The following is a 13,999-nucleotide window of genomic DNA, read 5'->3' as shown; positions in this document are numbered from 1 at the left end:
CAATTAATTCAATTTTCAGCTGCATTTTTGTTTCTGACTTTAATTTAGACATACTGCAAGTGTATTAGACAGGCCGGAGATATATGGTCGCCTGCTGTGGGACAGAGGCAGACCCCTCCCCCTGCCCCTCCTTACCCACCATGAAATGTCAACACAAATGTTGGTAATTGAAATGCGCGCCCGCTGGAAACTATTTTGGCTCGATTTTTGCCATGTTTCTGTTTTGGCCTGGTTTATTTATTGGCCTGGTCGGGGGGGTCCGTGTCTGATCTGTGTCTGGTCCTGTTCCCGGTCCTGCTCTCAGTGTGTGTCCGCACCGGCCTTTTGGGTGGTCTTTTTGGGGCGTTGATAAACGATTGGAGCCGACTCTTCGGCTCTCGATTTGCCGTTAATTACAATGACTAAACAAATGTATTTTCTTGTAAGATGATTTCGCATATTCCGGGTCCAGGTATTGCAATGTTTAGGCTTTCGCAAGTAATTTATATTCAAGATGTGCAATGTTTTACTTACTTTTTCTAATTCTAAAAGGTGAAACCGAAGTACTTGTATTGCTTGCACCATCTGCAAAGGAAACGGAGAACATATATAAATTAATAATCGTGCAAATACAAGCAGGTATTATACTATTAAACAAACACACACTCAATCATTCCCGAGAACCTTTCACAGTCCTTGGGCATTGGGCATTGGGCTTTGCCTAATTAAAACATCAGTTTGACATTTGACATTTTTACGATGCTGCTAACTGCTCAGAACTGCTGCTGTGTGGTGTGTGGCCCGGACCGGCCTGCATTTGGTGGTTCTGCTGGTGGGGCTACTGCTACAACAGCCAAGAATTTCATTTAACCGCGCTGCAGCATGCGGCATGCTGCTCCTAGAGACATGCTATAAACATTTTTATAGCAGGCGACCTCAACTGCTCAACTGCTCTGCCTCTGCCTCTGCCTCTTCCTTTAAGTAAGTGTTACTAAATGCACTTTTAAATGTTCAAACACGATAGCGGATGGCGGATGGTGGATGGTGGATGGTGGAGGGCGGATGGTGGTCGGAGCAGGAACGAAATTGGAGGCAAAGCCAACCACAGAGTGGCATGCCAAAATGATTTATGGCCAAAGTACGCAGACGCAAACGCAGACGCAAACGCAGACGCAAGCGAGGCACACACATGGCCATGGCCAAGACGGAGAAAGATCCGCCAGACGCAGTTGCAGAAGGTGGGGCATGGTGCATGGGGCATGGGGCATTCGGTGGGGGATTGGGTGGCCTGGGCAGTCAGTGATTTTGTACTACAACTAATAAACTAATCTGCAAGTGCATAAAATTAGGGCCACCAGAGATCCCACTCTCTCTCTCTCTCTCTCTCTGTGGCAGATGCAACTTCTGCTGCTGCCGCTGCTGTTGCACTGAGTGAGTGGGTAAGTGAGTGACACATTTACGACTGCCAAGAGTCGTTCGAGTGCGGTGTGGTGGCAATTAAAATTAGTTTTGCCCATAATCTCTTTATATGTGTGCCAGCCCAGCCCCAGATCTGTCCGAGACGCGAGACGAGACCAGGCCAGGCCGGGGCAGGCCAGGCCAGGCCGGGGCAACTGTTCCCCATCCGCAATCCACAATCCACAAACCGCCATCCACAATCCACAATCCGCATCTTCTTCTGCTTCTGCTGCTGGCTACCCAATTGCATGGCTCGTTTTGCACTTTTTGCACGCGGCATTTCCGTCTTGATTTACATGCCAGCCGAAATGATCTCTCTCTCCCCTGGTCCCCCCCCCCACATCCCGCTATCCCACTCTGACTCATGGTGGGGCCATTAAAATTGTTATGACTCGGATGCCAGCGGAATGCCAGGCAGAAAACTGAGCAACAGAGCAGGGGGAGAGCGAGAGAGAGAAGCTGAGATAATCTGCGGGGCTTTTGCCTGGATAATGGCCCTACGCTTGGTATAAAAATTGAATCATTTGTTCCGTAACTGGATTATGGAAACATCAATTTGGTATCTGAACAGCTTGAAATCGATTATAAATCTAAAATTTATAATCTATAGATTTTATGATCTTTTAGAATGGTTTAATGGTAGGTGTTCCCCCAAAGAGCTTCAAGAAGTACTCCCCTAAGGGAGATCCTAAAGATCCTAAAAGATCCGTGCCTCAATCTAAACGATTTAAATCGAACTTCCTCTCCTTTATGGAGGTATCATGCAATCATTTCCTCTAGAAGATTGTGTACTTGGGTATGTCCTATAAAGACGATCATGATCAACACCAAGGTTGCCTTGTTCTTGGTCTCTTGCTGCTGTTGTTGATCTTCTCCTGCACCCCAGCACATCCCCACTGCCCCGCAGCAGTAAAGAGATCCGATCCGAATGCATATTCTACAAGCCTAAAGCCGTTGGCTTCATTGTTGCTGCTGTTGCACACCCAAGGCTGCCAGGCAGGCAGGCAGGCAGCCCATTTAGAGAGTGCAAAAATGTCATATGCATCATTAAATCGTTCTGCTTCATATTGTCGTTCGCTTGGGTTCGCGCTCTGCCGCTCCCTCTCCCTCTCGCAGCGTAGCGGCATGCAAAATGCAGAGCAGAACACAACACAGAGAGAGAGAGAGAGAGTCGGAGAGAGAGAGCAGCGCAGCGCAGAGCAGAGCGAGAGGAGTGAGAACGAAAAGTATGGCAACGCTGTCCGATAAAATGTCTAAACAACTCAGTTTGTCCCGCTCCCGCACCCGCTACCGATCCAACCAAATGCTGCTGCTGCTTTGATGAACAAATGCTCATAAATTGTTCGCTTCGTTCGTTGATGCTTTGCTCTTTTGCTAAATTCACTGTGATTTATTCTAAATAAAAGAAAATTATTCAATTGTCGTCGTTGTTTTGGGTCAAGGTGATGCACACTCACACACAGGCAAACAGATACACACACACACAAACACAAATGCACAATGTAGCCATGATCTTTGGCATGGCAACATGCTGCCAGAGGAGAAGGCAACATAGTTGATTTTGCTTTTGTTTTTGCTTCTTTTCTTTGTTTTTGTTTTTGTTTTACTTACCAGTGAATCGACTTCGGGATCTGCGGTATAGTAGGGTTTCTGTGATCTTATCTGCAAGAAGAGAATGACAAAGAATTAGAGTTAGTGAGTGCGAAGTTTTGCCAAATGAAGGAAAATACTGGGAGAGGTTCCGAACAGCTGTCCCGATCCAAAACATAGTCATCTACGAAACGGTAGGGAATGGTATTGCTATTTTATGATGGTCTTTGGAGAGCCGATAAGGGCCGCCTGCCCAGCCAGGCAAAATATTGTACACATTATAAAAAAAAAAGACCATGAGCAAATCGGTTCCAAACGGAGACCATGGGAAACGAAACATTTGCTCATCCATGGAGAGCCCGGACATAGACATAGACACAGACCCAGTGCCAGTGCCAGTGCCAGTGTCAGACCCGAAGAGGTGACGCTGACTCGCTGTGACCATAAAAGAGATTCTCGTTTTTATAGCCCACCCCGAGACCGAGCCGGAGTCCCAAGCCCCCGGCCGAAGCCATGCCAAAAGCAAAAACAACAAACACCACATAGATATAAAAATAAACCACACACTTAGATACAAATCACAAAAGCAATATCTGGCTAGATAAAATACCACACAGACGGAGCCACAGATGGAGATGGAGACCCGAACCGAACCGTTCCGAACCGAACCGAACCCAGCGACGACAGCAGAAGGTCATCTCATCATCGGATACCGCATCGCATCGCAGCAGCAGCTGAAAAATGCTGCGCGAATTATTTGAAATTTGAAATTTCTTTGTTGCTGATATTATTTTTTGGCTCTCACGGAACTGCCACACCAAGCGCAGGGCAGCCGTAATAAATGGCCGAGACAAGCTCGGGGTCTTCACAGATAGGCGAACCGGCAGATCGGATCGGATCGGATCGGGCACACACACCCACCCGCTGCGATCTTATATAACGGGCGAGAGCCGACCTTGTCCAAATTTGTGGTACCACGACAGACACCGACCACCCAGAAACACATGCAACAAGGTTGCAGCGAAGGCGGGAGGTCTCTGGATTATGGACGTGACCCTGAACGGAGTCTTCCCTGCTATGCAAAACCTTGTAGAACTGAAGATCGATCGCCGATGAGATTGATCTAAAGAGACTTTGGAGATCAGTTGAAGATCGGCTTGTCTTGAATTTCAGTGGAAGTTGAAGATAAAGAATAAACTATATAACAAAGGCAGGAAGCTTCTTCTGAAATCATCTAAACTTAAGATCGATATAAAGATCACTCGCAAAAATATAAAGTTTAAGCTATAAATGAGTGGTTCCTCACTGATCTAAGCGTATCCTCGCTTTACAAATTTCCATAGAAAGTCAACCCATGCCCTACTGATCTCCGACAGTTAAACGGGCGATCTTTTGCGGCAACACCCCACACACAGATACAACTTGCAGATACAGCTACAAAGGCAGCCAAAGGCAGAGCTTACTGCCAGCCGTCCAAGGCAGTAACGGCAATTTGAAATCAACTGAGGCATGTGCAGCTAATAATTACACACTTTGCACACAGACAGACTGACAGGCTGGCAAAGCGAGTACGAGTACGAGTTCGAGTAGATCGCTGGGGAGTTGGAAGTGGTAGACTTAAAGACGGACGGGCGGACTGGCGGACGGACAGAGTATCTAGATATGTGGGCACTTCCACCCGAACCGTACAATGGTTGTATGAGAAAAACGCCCCATTGTGCGGCTGCAACAACAGCAACAGCAACAGCATAATACGAGTAACAACACACAAAGCACAGCCATTGAAGACGACGACGACGACGATGATGACGATCAAGGAGGAGGTCGACAGCGGAGGAGCAGGAGGCAAGCGGTAGAGCGGAGGAGGTTGCGTGTTGGGTATTTTGCAAAAGTTGTTGCCTGTTGGCTTTAATGTTGCATTTTCAAATGCTGGTTGGTGGATGGTGGATGGTGTTGCACACACACACACACACATAGAGCGAGAGCGAGAGAGAGAGAGAGGGACAGATGGGAGAACTTGCCAAACTGGTTTTTGCCATGCAGGTCTGAGTCTTGGCCCGGAGTCGCGGCCAGGCCAGGTCGCGCTTTAGCTTTAACTGATATGAAAAGCAGTCAGCCAGAAGTTGGCCGGGCGGCATACAGCACGCACTTTACTGGATGCGCCTCAAAATGGCTGCCCCCAAAACCTTGAGGAGTACGTATATCTTACCCCGAGCAGGAGCTACCTACCAATTCCTCGTTGAGAGCGAGAATGTTTTTAAAAATATATAAATCATGCGACCAACTAGTGAAATGCACAGCATGAGACATGTCTATAAATATCCCCCCCGGCCAGCAGTTGGGGCGTGAAAATGGAAATGGAAATGCTTTTCTCGCTTTCTTTCCATCTTTCCATCTGATGTGTGCGTTCCCTTACAATTTTGTCAACATGCAGCAGTGCGTGGGCGTCTCTTGCAGCTGACAATTTCATATTTATAGTTACACACACACACGTCCACGGATTTCCGTATAAATAAACACAGTCTACAGTCTAGAGTCTTATTTGGGATCTCCAATCTCGCGTTGAGTGTGCGGAAAGCCCCCAAAAACAAATCGCCAGCAACGTCACGCGCCCCAGTCCACCGCGAACCCCATTTCTAATCAGTTTCACATGAGCCGCTCATAAATTTCTATTTTTTCTGCTCGATGTTGTGTTTCCTTTTTTTCTACCTCTGTTTTTTTTTTTTGCAATCCCCCAATGTCGAGAGGCGACGACAGGCGAAAAGAAATCACTACTGTTTAGATACTGCTCTTCAGAACGTTTTTATGATGCCAATAAATGCAATTATACAACACAGAAAAAAAAGGTTTACAATGTCATCGGCAGGCGACGGTGGCGGTGACGGCGATCGACAGACAGACGTCTGTCTCCAAATCGGTGGCCCGAAAGATACAAAAATAAAACCCAAACTGGCCCGCGTAGGTGGTCATAAATTTCACTCCCCGCCCTCCGATTATGCGGGGGAATTTTGAAATCAATTCCGCTTCATCAAACTGCACAGAAACGCCACGTGCTGGCTAGCCATTCCATCTCGATCCCATCTATATATAATATATGGAATACTTGCTCCAACAATCAAAAATCTCTTGCCACAATTAACGAAACATGAGACACCAAAAAACCAAAACTATGCCACAAAATCTGGGTTCATAAAGAAGGAAATACGCATAGTCGTATTCTACAGTTTGTTTTAGCTGTAGACTATATGTTTTTATAGTGCCAATACAGGCTAGGAGGAATTTTATAGCCCCGCGACCTGGCGTCGTTGTGTGTTGGCCATAAAATCATCCAGAGACCGGGCATGGGCCTGGGTGGGTGTGAGAGAGGAGATAGGCCATAGACCAGGTCTACACCCAACAGTAGCAAAAGTGTGTATGATGGAAGGCACTTGAGTAATGTGGCCATAAAGCCCAGTAACAGCCCCAGCCCTAGTCCCTAGTCCCTAGTCCCTGCTCTCTGTACCAGTGCCAGTGCCAGTACCAGTCCGAGGGACCATAAACAATTTATGCACTATAGCAGCGACTTTTGGAATCAGCGCTAGCTGGCAGCACAGTAGCCAGCGTTGTTGTTGACGTCGTCGACACTGTCGATAGCCGGCCACTTGAGAAAAGAGTGCAGTGATAACAGTGATAACACCCCAAGAACAACAAAAAAGATTCGCCAGCGGTACCTATAAACCGAACGAAGACTTTCATACAAAGAAACTGAAAGGAAAAATCTCAAAAATATATACTATATACGAATCCAAAGTTTTCTGGAACTTCGGGACGGACCCAAGGGACAGCGGGTGGCATGGAGGCGCCTAAATTGCAGCACGTAGCCACATTATATTATTTGAATGTTGCGTGCCTCGGCGCCAGCCTCATGCGGGTCCCCCTCCAACCTACAACCTACAACCTAAAGCCACACCAAGCCACTAACATTATAAACAAACAGAAATACAAACAAAATACACATATTTGAGAGCGTGAACGAGGGAGAGTCTCTTGGAATTTTATCAAAATTTGTATCTCTCTCTCTCTCAAGAAGTGGAACTGAGATCTTTTGTGGGGATTCTGCAGAGACCTAGACAATTGTTGCTGAAGAAGAGCAACAACGTCATGGAAATCTCTGCTACCCTCCAAGTGAAACCAAAAACCGAACCGAACAGCGCCAAAAATCCTATCGAATTTCTCACACCTACACAATGGGCGGGGGGTTGCACAATGCCCCCCAAAACAGGGACACCCTCGGCCGAAGGGGGGGTAACAACTCAATTGGTGGCTGCTTTCATTGAGTGAGAGAAAACATCTTGGGGGATTTTATGACTAAAATTTTGATTTGGACCCCTCTCATCGGCCGCCACTGTGCCGCTGTGTAACCCACAAAAAACGCATAAAAAAAAGCACCAAAACTGAACAATAATAATTTTGTTGTAATACAAAACCAAACTTTATTTGCCTAGCTGATGATGATGACGATGACGATGAAGATGATGATGGTGATAGTGATGATGATGATGTTGTTGATTACTTTTACCCGACATTAACATCCAAAGGCAAATACAAATAGTACAAAAACAAAGGCGCATCGCATCGCATCGCAAAGCATCGTAGCGCAGTGTAGTTGTTGCTGTTGTTGTTGTTGTTTTTATCTATCTATCTATCTTTATAATGGGCGCACAATATCGGTAGTAAAACATCCACAATTGAGGTGACACAACCAGAACTGGCAGCAGAAGCAGTCAAGAACAGAAACAAAACCAGACCAGACCGAACACAGACCGACCCCCCCACTGGCAGTTTCTTTTATAACCCCACAGAGAGAGAGGAGGAGGAGGAGGAGACTCCATTCCACTCCAGTTTACGACCCGAAAGCAAACGGTGAACGCAATGTGGCAGCTACTGCGGCACATACTCGTACACTACATGCACACTTCTAACGCTCTTGTGGCAGCCGTGGCAGAGTGGGTAAACATTGGCAAACAGCACACAGATAGACCCACTCGCTCAGAGAGTGTCAATATTTGCATGGCCACAAGAGATTTCTCGGGCTCTTCTTACCTGTTCGCCCTGTTACCACAGATACATAGATAATCATAACATCCGGTCTTACTTTGCCTGATAATCGCCCCGAAAATAACTATATAATCGGGGTACTCGTTTAAGAGTATGTTTTTATGGAAAGATGAGTGACATTGTCCAACATTCATTGGCACAATTTGTCATTTACAGCTCTCGCTTCTTTGGCTTTTAATTGAGAGCGTTTAGCAGACATCTTGTCTAGAGGGCAGAGCACTCATAAATCATTTCGGTGGACAGGTTCGCGAGAAGGGGGAGGGGGGGCGGTGGAGAGGCTTCCCATAAGTAACGCCACATAAATAAAAGCGCAACGAAAGAGTGAAATATCTGTGGGATTGCTCCTGAGAGAGAGAGAGTGAGAGAGAGAGAAACACCAACGATTTCCATAAGCAAATCGAAACATCATCCTATCATTTGTGGCTCTATTTCTCGAAATATCAAATTGATTTCGGGCTGTGGAACACCCTAATGGTTTAACCTATTTGATGAACGTATTAGAGGGTCTGCGCACTGCGATAATGTATCTAACAGACACACACTCGATCCCTGAAATATAGAGCTGTTAAAAAGGGTCAAACTACTGTACAAATATTGGGAGTCATCAGGGCCGCAGAGCAGCAGCTACAGCCACAGATACAGATACAGAATGGAAATGGTGGCATAATCCAAACATAAACTCGCAGACGAAACGTCCAGATACATTTAGGCAGTTAACTAAATAATCACATTTAAAAGGCGCCAAGTGGTTCCATAAACAAATATTTGAATGTGGGACGCAACTCGTCTGGCTGTCTGGCTGTTAATGGAGGAAACGGTAAACCACATGCACCATGCACCATGCCACATGCACCACTGTAAAGTAAATAATCGGATCCCTCCCAGGGCCTGTGCCAAATCATTTCACGCTGTGCAACGCAATTCCCAAAAACCAAGAACCAAAAAACAAAAAAAATAATAATACCTCCCCTTGGAAATTCCTCCCGTTTCGAAGCCCATTCCCTCTGGCAACAGTTGCGTCTGCGCTTTGCTCATTTCGCAGTTTTGGCCTAACAAAAAATAGAAAACGAAAGAACGAATCTTTTGTTCCACTTCAGAAAGAAGAAATTCAAAACCCGCTAAGGGTTGGATCAGCCGGGGAAAAAACAACACACACATACACGGACATACGGAGAACTAAAAAGAACAATGCCTTAATAATAGAGAGAGAGAGGGAGAGCCATAGCCATTGCCAGAGCGACAGAGAGGCAGATTAAAAAGGTACCAAATTCCAAATAAAAAGGTAAAGGTTTCTGTATTTTTTATCATTAAAAGAACAAAACAACAGCACAGATCGAGGGAAGAGGCAGAGGCAGAGGCAGAGGCAGAGGCATCCCAGAGTGCTAGAGGGGGAACCAACTGAGTCAGGGAATATTGCACAAAAGAGATTAAGTTCCTTTTTCTTTTCTTCTGCCTTAAGGCCCCGAGAAACAGAAACAGACGGACACAGAGACAGAGACAGAGACAGAGAAACGAACGCAAATGCGTAGAGCCGAGAGATATGTTCTCTCTCCTGTAGGGGCAGGAAGATGCAGGAAGAGATCCCAGCAATCCCTGGCAAAGTGAACATTCCAATGAGAAGCCGAGGCAGAGGCCGAGGCAGAGGCAGAGCCTGCTCCTGCTGACAATACAACTGCGCAAGCGTAACCTTTCATACCTGATTATGAACCTCAGCCCAGCCTCTACTGCCTTCTGCGTTTCAGACGAAATCAGAAAATGCAATTTACGAAACAAAAACGAAGAAAAAACACAACAGCCAGAGCCAGAGAAAGATATAGAGAAACAAAAGACGGGGGGAGAGAAAAAGGGAATTGCCTTTTGTGTGGGGAAAACCCGAAAGAAAAACGAAATACTCCTACATTGATTGGTTCCGTTAACCTGTTCTATGCGTACTACCTGCCGGGAAATGGCCGGCTGAAATGTTGTGACAGTCTAGTTAATGTCAAGGACAGACAACTGGCCATCATATGCAGAGAAACCAGTGAAGAGGGACACGGGAGACACGGGAGACGGATAGCATGTGATGGGATGATGAAATCAAAAATCATCGGGCACATTTAGCCGCACTTCATTAATCATCGGGCCCAAGCAGACAATCCTTCCTCCCCAGGCTGGCTGCCAGGCAGGGCAGACGTGGCACGCATGGCCTGCAACTGCAACAAGCAGTAACCACAGACAGAGGAGCCGCAATGGCACAGGCAAAAGAACAACCAGCAATGACAAGGAGACAATGGCCCAATGTTGTCAGCAGCGGAATCAACTCGTTGCATGTACAAACTATTAGCCAAACTGCCACAAAAGTCGTGTCAAACCACAAGAAGGGGATCGCAATCGGGGAAGAATCAACCCAAAAGTCGTCTGCCAAACGAGATGATTTTCATTAAAAATTACTTAAAATGAAATCATAAAAATATATACATACATATGTATATATTGTGTATATTCTGTTTTGGGCAGACTTTCCTTTGTCTTTTGGGGATCCTCAACAAAGACACAAAGCACATTATCCAATGGGGAGAAATGACAATAATGATGGTGATGATGATGATCATCATCAAGCGGCAGCAGCAGCAGCATCAGCAGACAACGAACTTTTGTTGGATCCCAATCCCATACCGAGTATTTATACATGTAGGCATATACATATATATATCTTATATTTCTGTTGTTGTTGTGGTCCATCATTTGCATCACATGTTTCTGGTTTTAAAGAGAAATTATAAAGCGTTTCCTTAGCTGCATCATTAGCAGCGCCAACACCAAAAGTCGCCTAACTATGTATGTATGTATATCCATCTATCCATCTGCCCGTCCATCCAGCCAACAGCCAACAGAGGATCGGATCTCTCTTGGATCTCTTGGCTCTTGGCTCTTGGCTCTTGACGAGGGGGAATCGCACCCGATGTCTGTGTGGCGTTGGCGTGGCGCATTTTACGCAGTTGCTTAGTCCAAATTAAAGTGAATTTATATATAGAGGAGGGACAGAGAGCACTGAGTGAGAACGAAGAGATATATCTATGCAATCTATCTATATAAAATGCATCGGCATCATCATCATCAACAGCAACAGGCAACAGGCAACAGCAGCGGCAACAACTGCTTCAACAGCAACTAAAAAAGTGCCAAAGCATTATTTTTAGCGTCCTCTTCTGGGGCGAGGCGACGACGATGTCTCCCCGCCCTGCCCACCCCTCCACTCTGCTCCACTCTGCTCCTCTCCTCTCACCAAAGATCTGGTCTGTGCCGTAGTCGCTCGTTTGTTAAAATTCGATGGGCGAATGACATTTTTGAGTTATTTTTGTCAGTCCCGACAACGACGACGACAACGACAACGACAACGCTGGCCCCGAAATGGCCAAAGTGTTCCGTTCTGAACCGAACCGAACCAAACCGAAATGAAATGAAATGAAATGCAAGCGATAACTTAGTTGTTGACGTTCAGTTCGGTGAATGATCAACCAAATGCTGCCTCTAAAGATCGCTGAAGATCTGTGCCGAACAGGGTTTTGAACTTTGCCAAATGCCGAACGGAACCATAGCTGAAGATCAGTTAAAGGTGGGTTGGGTGATCAATCAATGAGCAAGGTGTGGAACGATATAGTAGACTGCCAAAAGGTTCGGTGATCGGGCTAAAGATCGTGTTCTATTTAGTGATCAAACGTGATCACTGATCATTCAAAACAATCTCCCACATTTATCTTCTTGCCGCTGGTGTTGCCAGATCTTAAAGATTGTCCCGCAGACTACTTTATGGCACATTTCATTGACAATTCCGACAAAAGTTCATCAAAATCTCGCCCAGCCCAGCACAGCCCAGACCGGCCAAGATAAATGTCTCTCCGCACGAAGATGGTGTTCAAGTGTTGTTCTTGTTGTTTGCTGGGTTTATTGCCCATAGCAGGGGCCTGTCAAAATTCCAAATGGACCATAAATAAAAACATCATTTTTATAATATTCAACTGGCCAGGGCGGAACCGCGGAACCGCTTGAGGGGGCGTTGCAGTGGTTGTTTCTTGGCTTTGCCAAAAATGTCACAAACCGTAGAATGGAGCCATAAGTTTTGCTCACTTTTGGCATCATCATCGTCATCAGCATGATCGTCTTCGTCATGATCTCCTTGGGGCTCTCGCTCTGCTGTGTGCTTCTGTTCTCCAAGGCGATCTTCAGTGCCTCATAAAAATAGCTGCCCCAAAGGGGAGCAGGATGTACACACACCAGAGAGAAAGACAAAACGACTTGCAACATTATAATTTGTATGTTAAAACATCGTAAATTATTTGAATGTCAGTGTGTGGCAGAAGACGAGTGAGTATTCGTCTTCGCTCCACTGTTTTTATGAACTCCAAAAGTGAAGTGGACGGGATTGAAGGGGGGGCGGCTTGCAGGGAGGAAGTGTCAAGTGTGGGCAGCGCCAGGCTGGAGTCGCCTCGCATATTTGTGACATATGGCGGCAAGACATTGTCAGCGGAGACTGTAATTAAGTGCAGACTGCCCCGCTCATTGAAGATGGAAACAAGACAGCGAGAGGAAGGAATCGATCCCAAAACCAAAAACCGAAAACCAAAAACCAAGAGAAACCGAACTGAAGTTGAAGCTGAATCTGAAGCGATCCTCCGCTGGGTAACGTAATCCGATCATTTAGCGGCTTGCTTCGTTAAGTTCGTGTGCCGCGATTTAGTGCCACATGTGGGCCATGTGTTCCCACAGAGATTCCAGTATCGTACTGGTACTCGTAGCGGGAGAGAGCGAAAGAGAGAGAAAGACACACTCCTCCCCCTCTCGAGCGGGTCTTCTCCGATTACACGGAGAGTCGGAGAGCAAAACTTGAGCCATTATTCTTACCTGTTTACTGAACATTGCAATATCCTCGTTAAACGATTCCGATGAACAAACATCGCCACCTTGCACCCCGGGCTCCCTCGGCGTACATGTGGCCAATTCGCATTTCTCGAATATGAGCGCCAATAGCGGGAATAGCGGATGTCTGTAAGGAAAAGAGAGACAAAATATATCAGTTTAGCAATAATTTCGGAACAATTTCCTGTCCCCGGATCCTGTGATCCTGCAAATGCAAATGCAAATGAGCATAGAGAACAGCTGCTGCTCCTGCTGCCGCTCTATCTGCGAGTATATCTAAATAAATAATCCCCCATGGGCCACTTGGACTCTTTATGCTGACGGATTAGTTCCAACAACTCAACATGATTTGACCATTTTTTCCAGGAGTATTTCCCTTTCTTTTTCAGTGTTTTTTGTTCTCCTTTCCGTTCACGCTTAGAGCCGCACAAATTTCACCTGAACAAAATTAGGCGGGGTTGGTCTCCGTCCCAGTCCCTTTTCCCTTGACCAAAAACCCATTAGATGACCAGCGAGGAGGGAACCCAAAACCCCGACCACCGAACCCCGAACCCAGAGCCCAGAGGGGGTGTGGACCTGCGCTTAACAAACTATTAATAAGACTCGGCCTCGGCCTCCGACTGGGCTCTCAGCCTTTTACAGTTGAGTGCGTTTCCAGTTTAGGATCAGGACCAGAAGCAGAACAAAAAAGTAAAACCCAGAGACAGAAACACAGAAACAGAAACAGAAACTGAATTTCTGTGGCACTCATTTGCCATGACTAAGCAAAAGAGCAGCGGCAGCTGAAGTTGTTCTGCACTCGGGAGGAAGGTGTTAAAAGAGAGTGTTTCTTTTTTCCCATAAAAATTAATTTAAATTTCATATACTCGAAAAAAAGGTGCCAAAAAATAATAATAATCATAACAATGTTGTTGTTGCTGCTGTTGCACACAGGTGCCCAATGAAGTCATAATCATAATCATCATCCATCCATTGGGGG

General features: G+C 46.1%; 1 protein-coding gene across 3 annotated transcripts in view; it reads right to left on the bottom strand.

Moving 5' to 3' along the window:
- The window catches only part of LOC6588098 (homeobox protein homothorax), a 106,310-nt gene that overhangs the window by 82,191 nt on the left and 10,120 nt on the right, over window positions 1-13,999 (bottom strand). For all 3 annotated transcript variants that reach the window (XM_026990737.1, XM_026990744.1, XM_002012825.2), the window contains exons 3-5: window positions 13,006-13,147; window positions 3,049-3,099; window positions 514-564 (exon numbers count right to left, since the gene is read on the bottom strand). In XM_026990737.1, coding sequence (XP_026846538.1) covers window positions 514-564; window positions 3,049-3,099; window positions 13,006-13,147 — 244 coding nt within the window. The remainder of the gene's footprint in view (window positions 1-513; window positions 565-3,048; window positions 3,100-13,005; window positions 13,148-13,999) is intronic.

The sequence above is a fragment of the Drosophila persimilis genome, unplaced genomic scaffold, assembly GCF_003286085.1.
Source record: "Drosophila persimilis strain 14011-0111.01,24,50 unplaced genomic scaffold, DperRS2 tig00000000-arrow-pilon, whole genome shotgun sequence".
Classification (NCBI taxonomy): Eukaryota; Metazoa; Arthropoda; class Insecta; order Diptera; family Drosophilidae; genus Drosophila; species Drosophila persimilis.
This window is presented reverse-complemented; position numbering and strand designations above follow the sequence as displayed.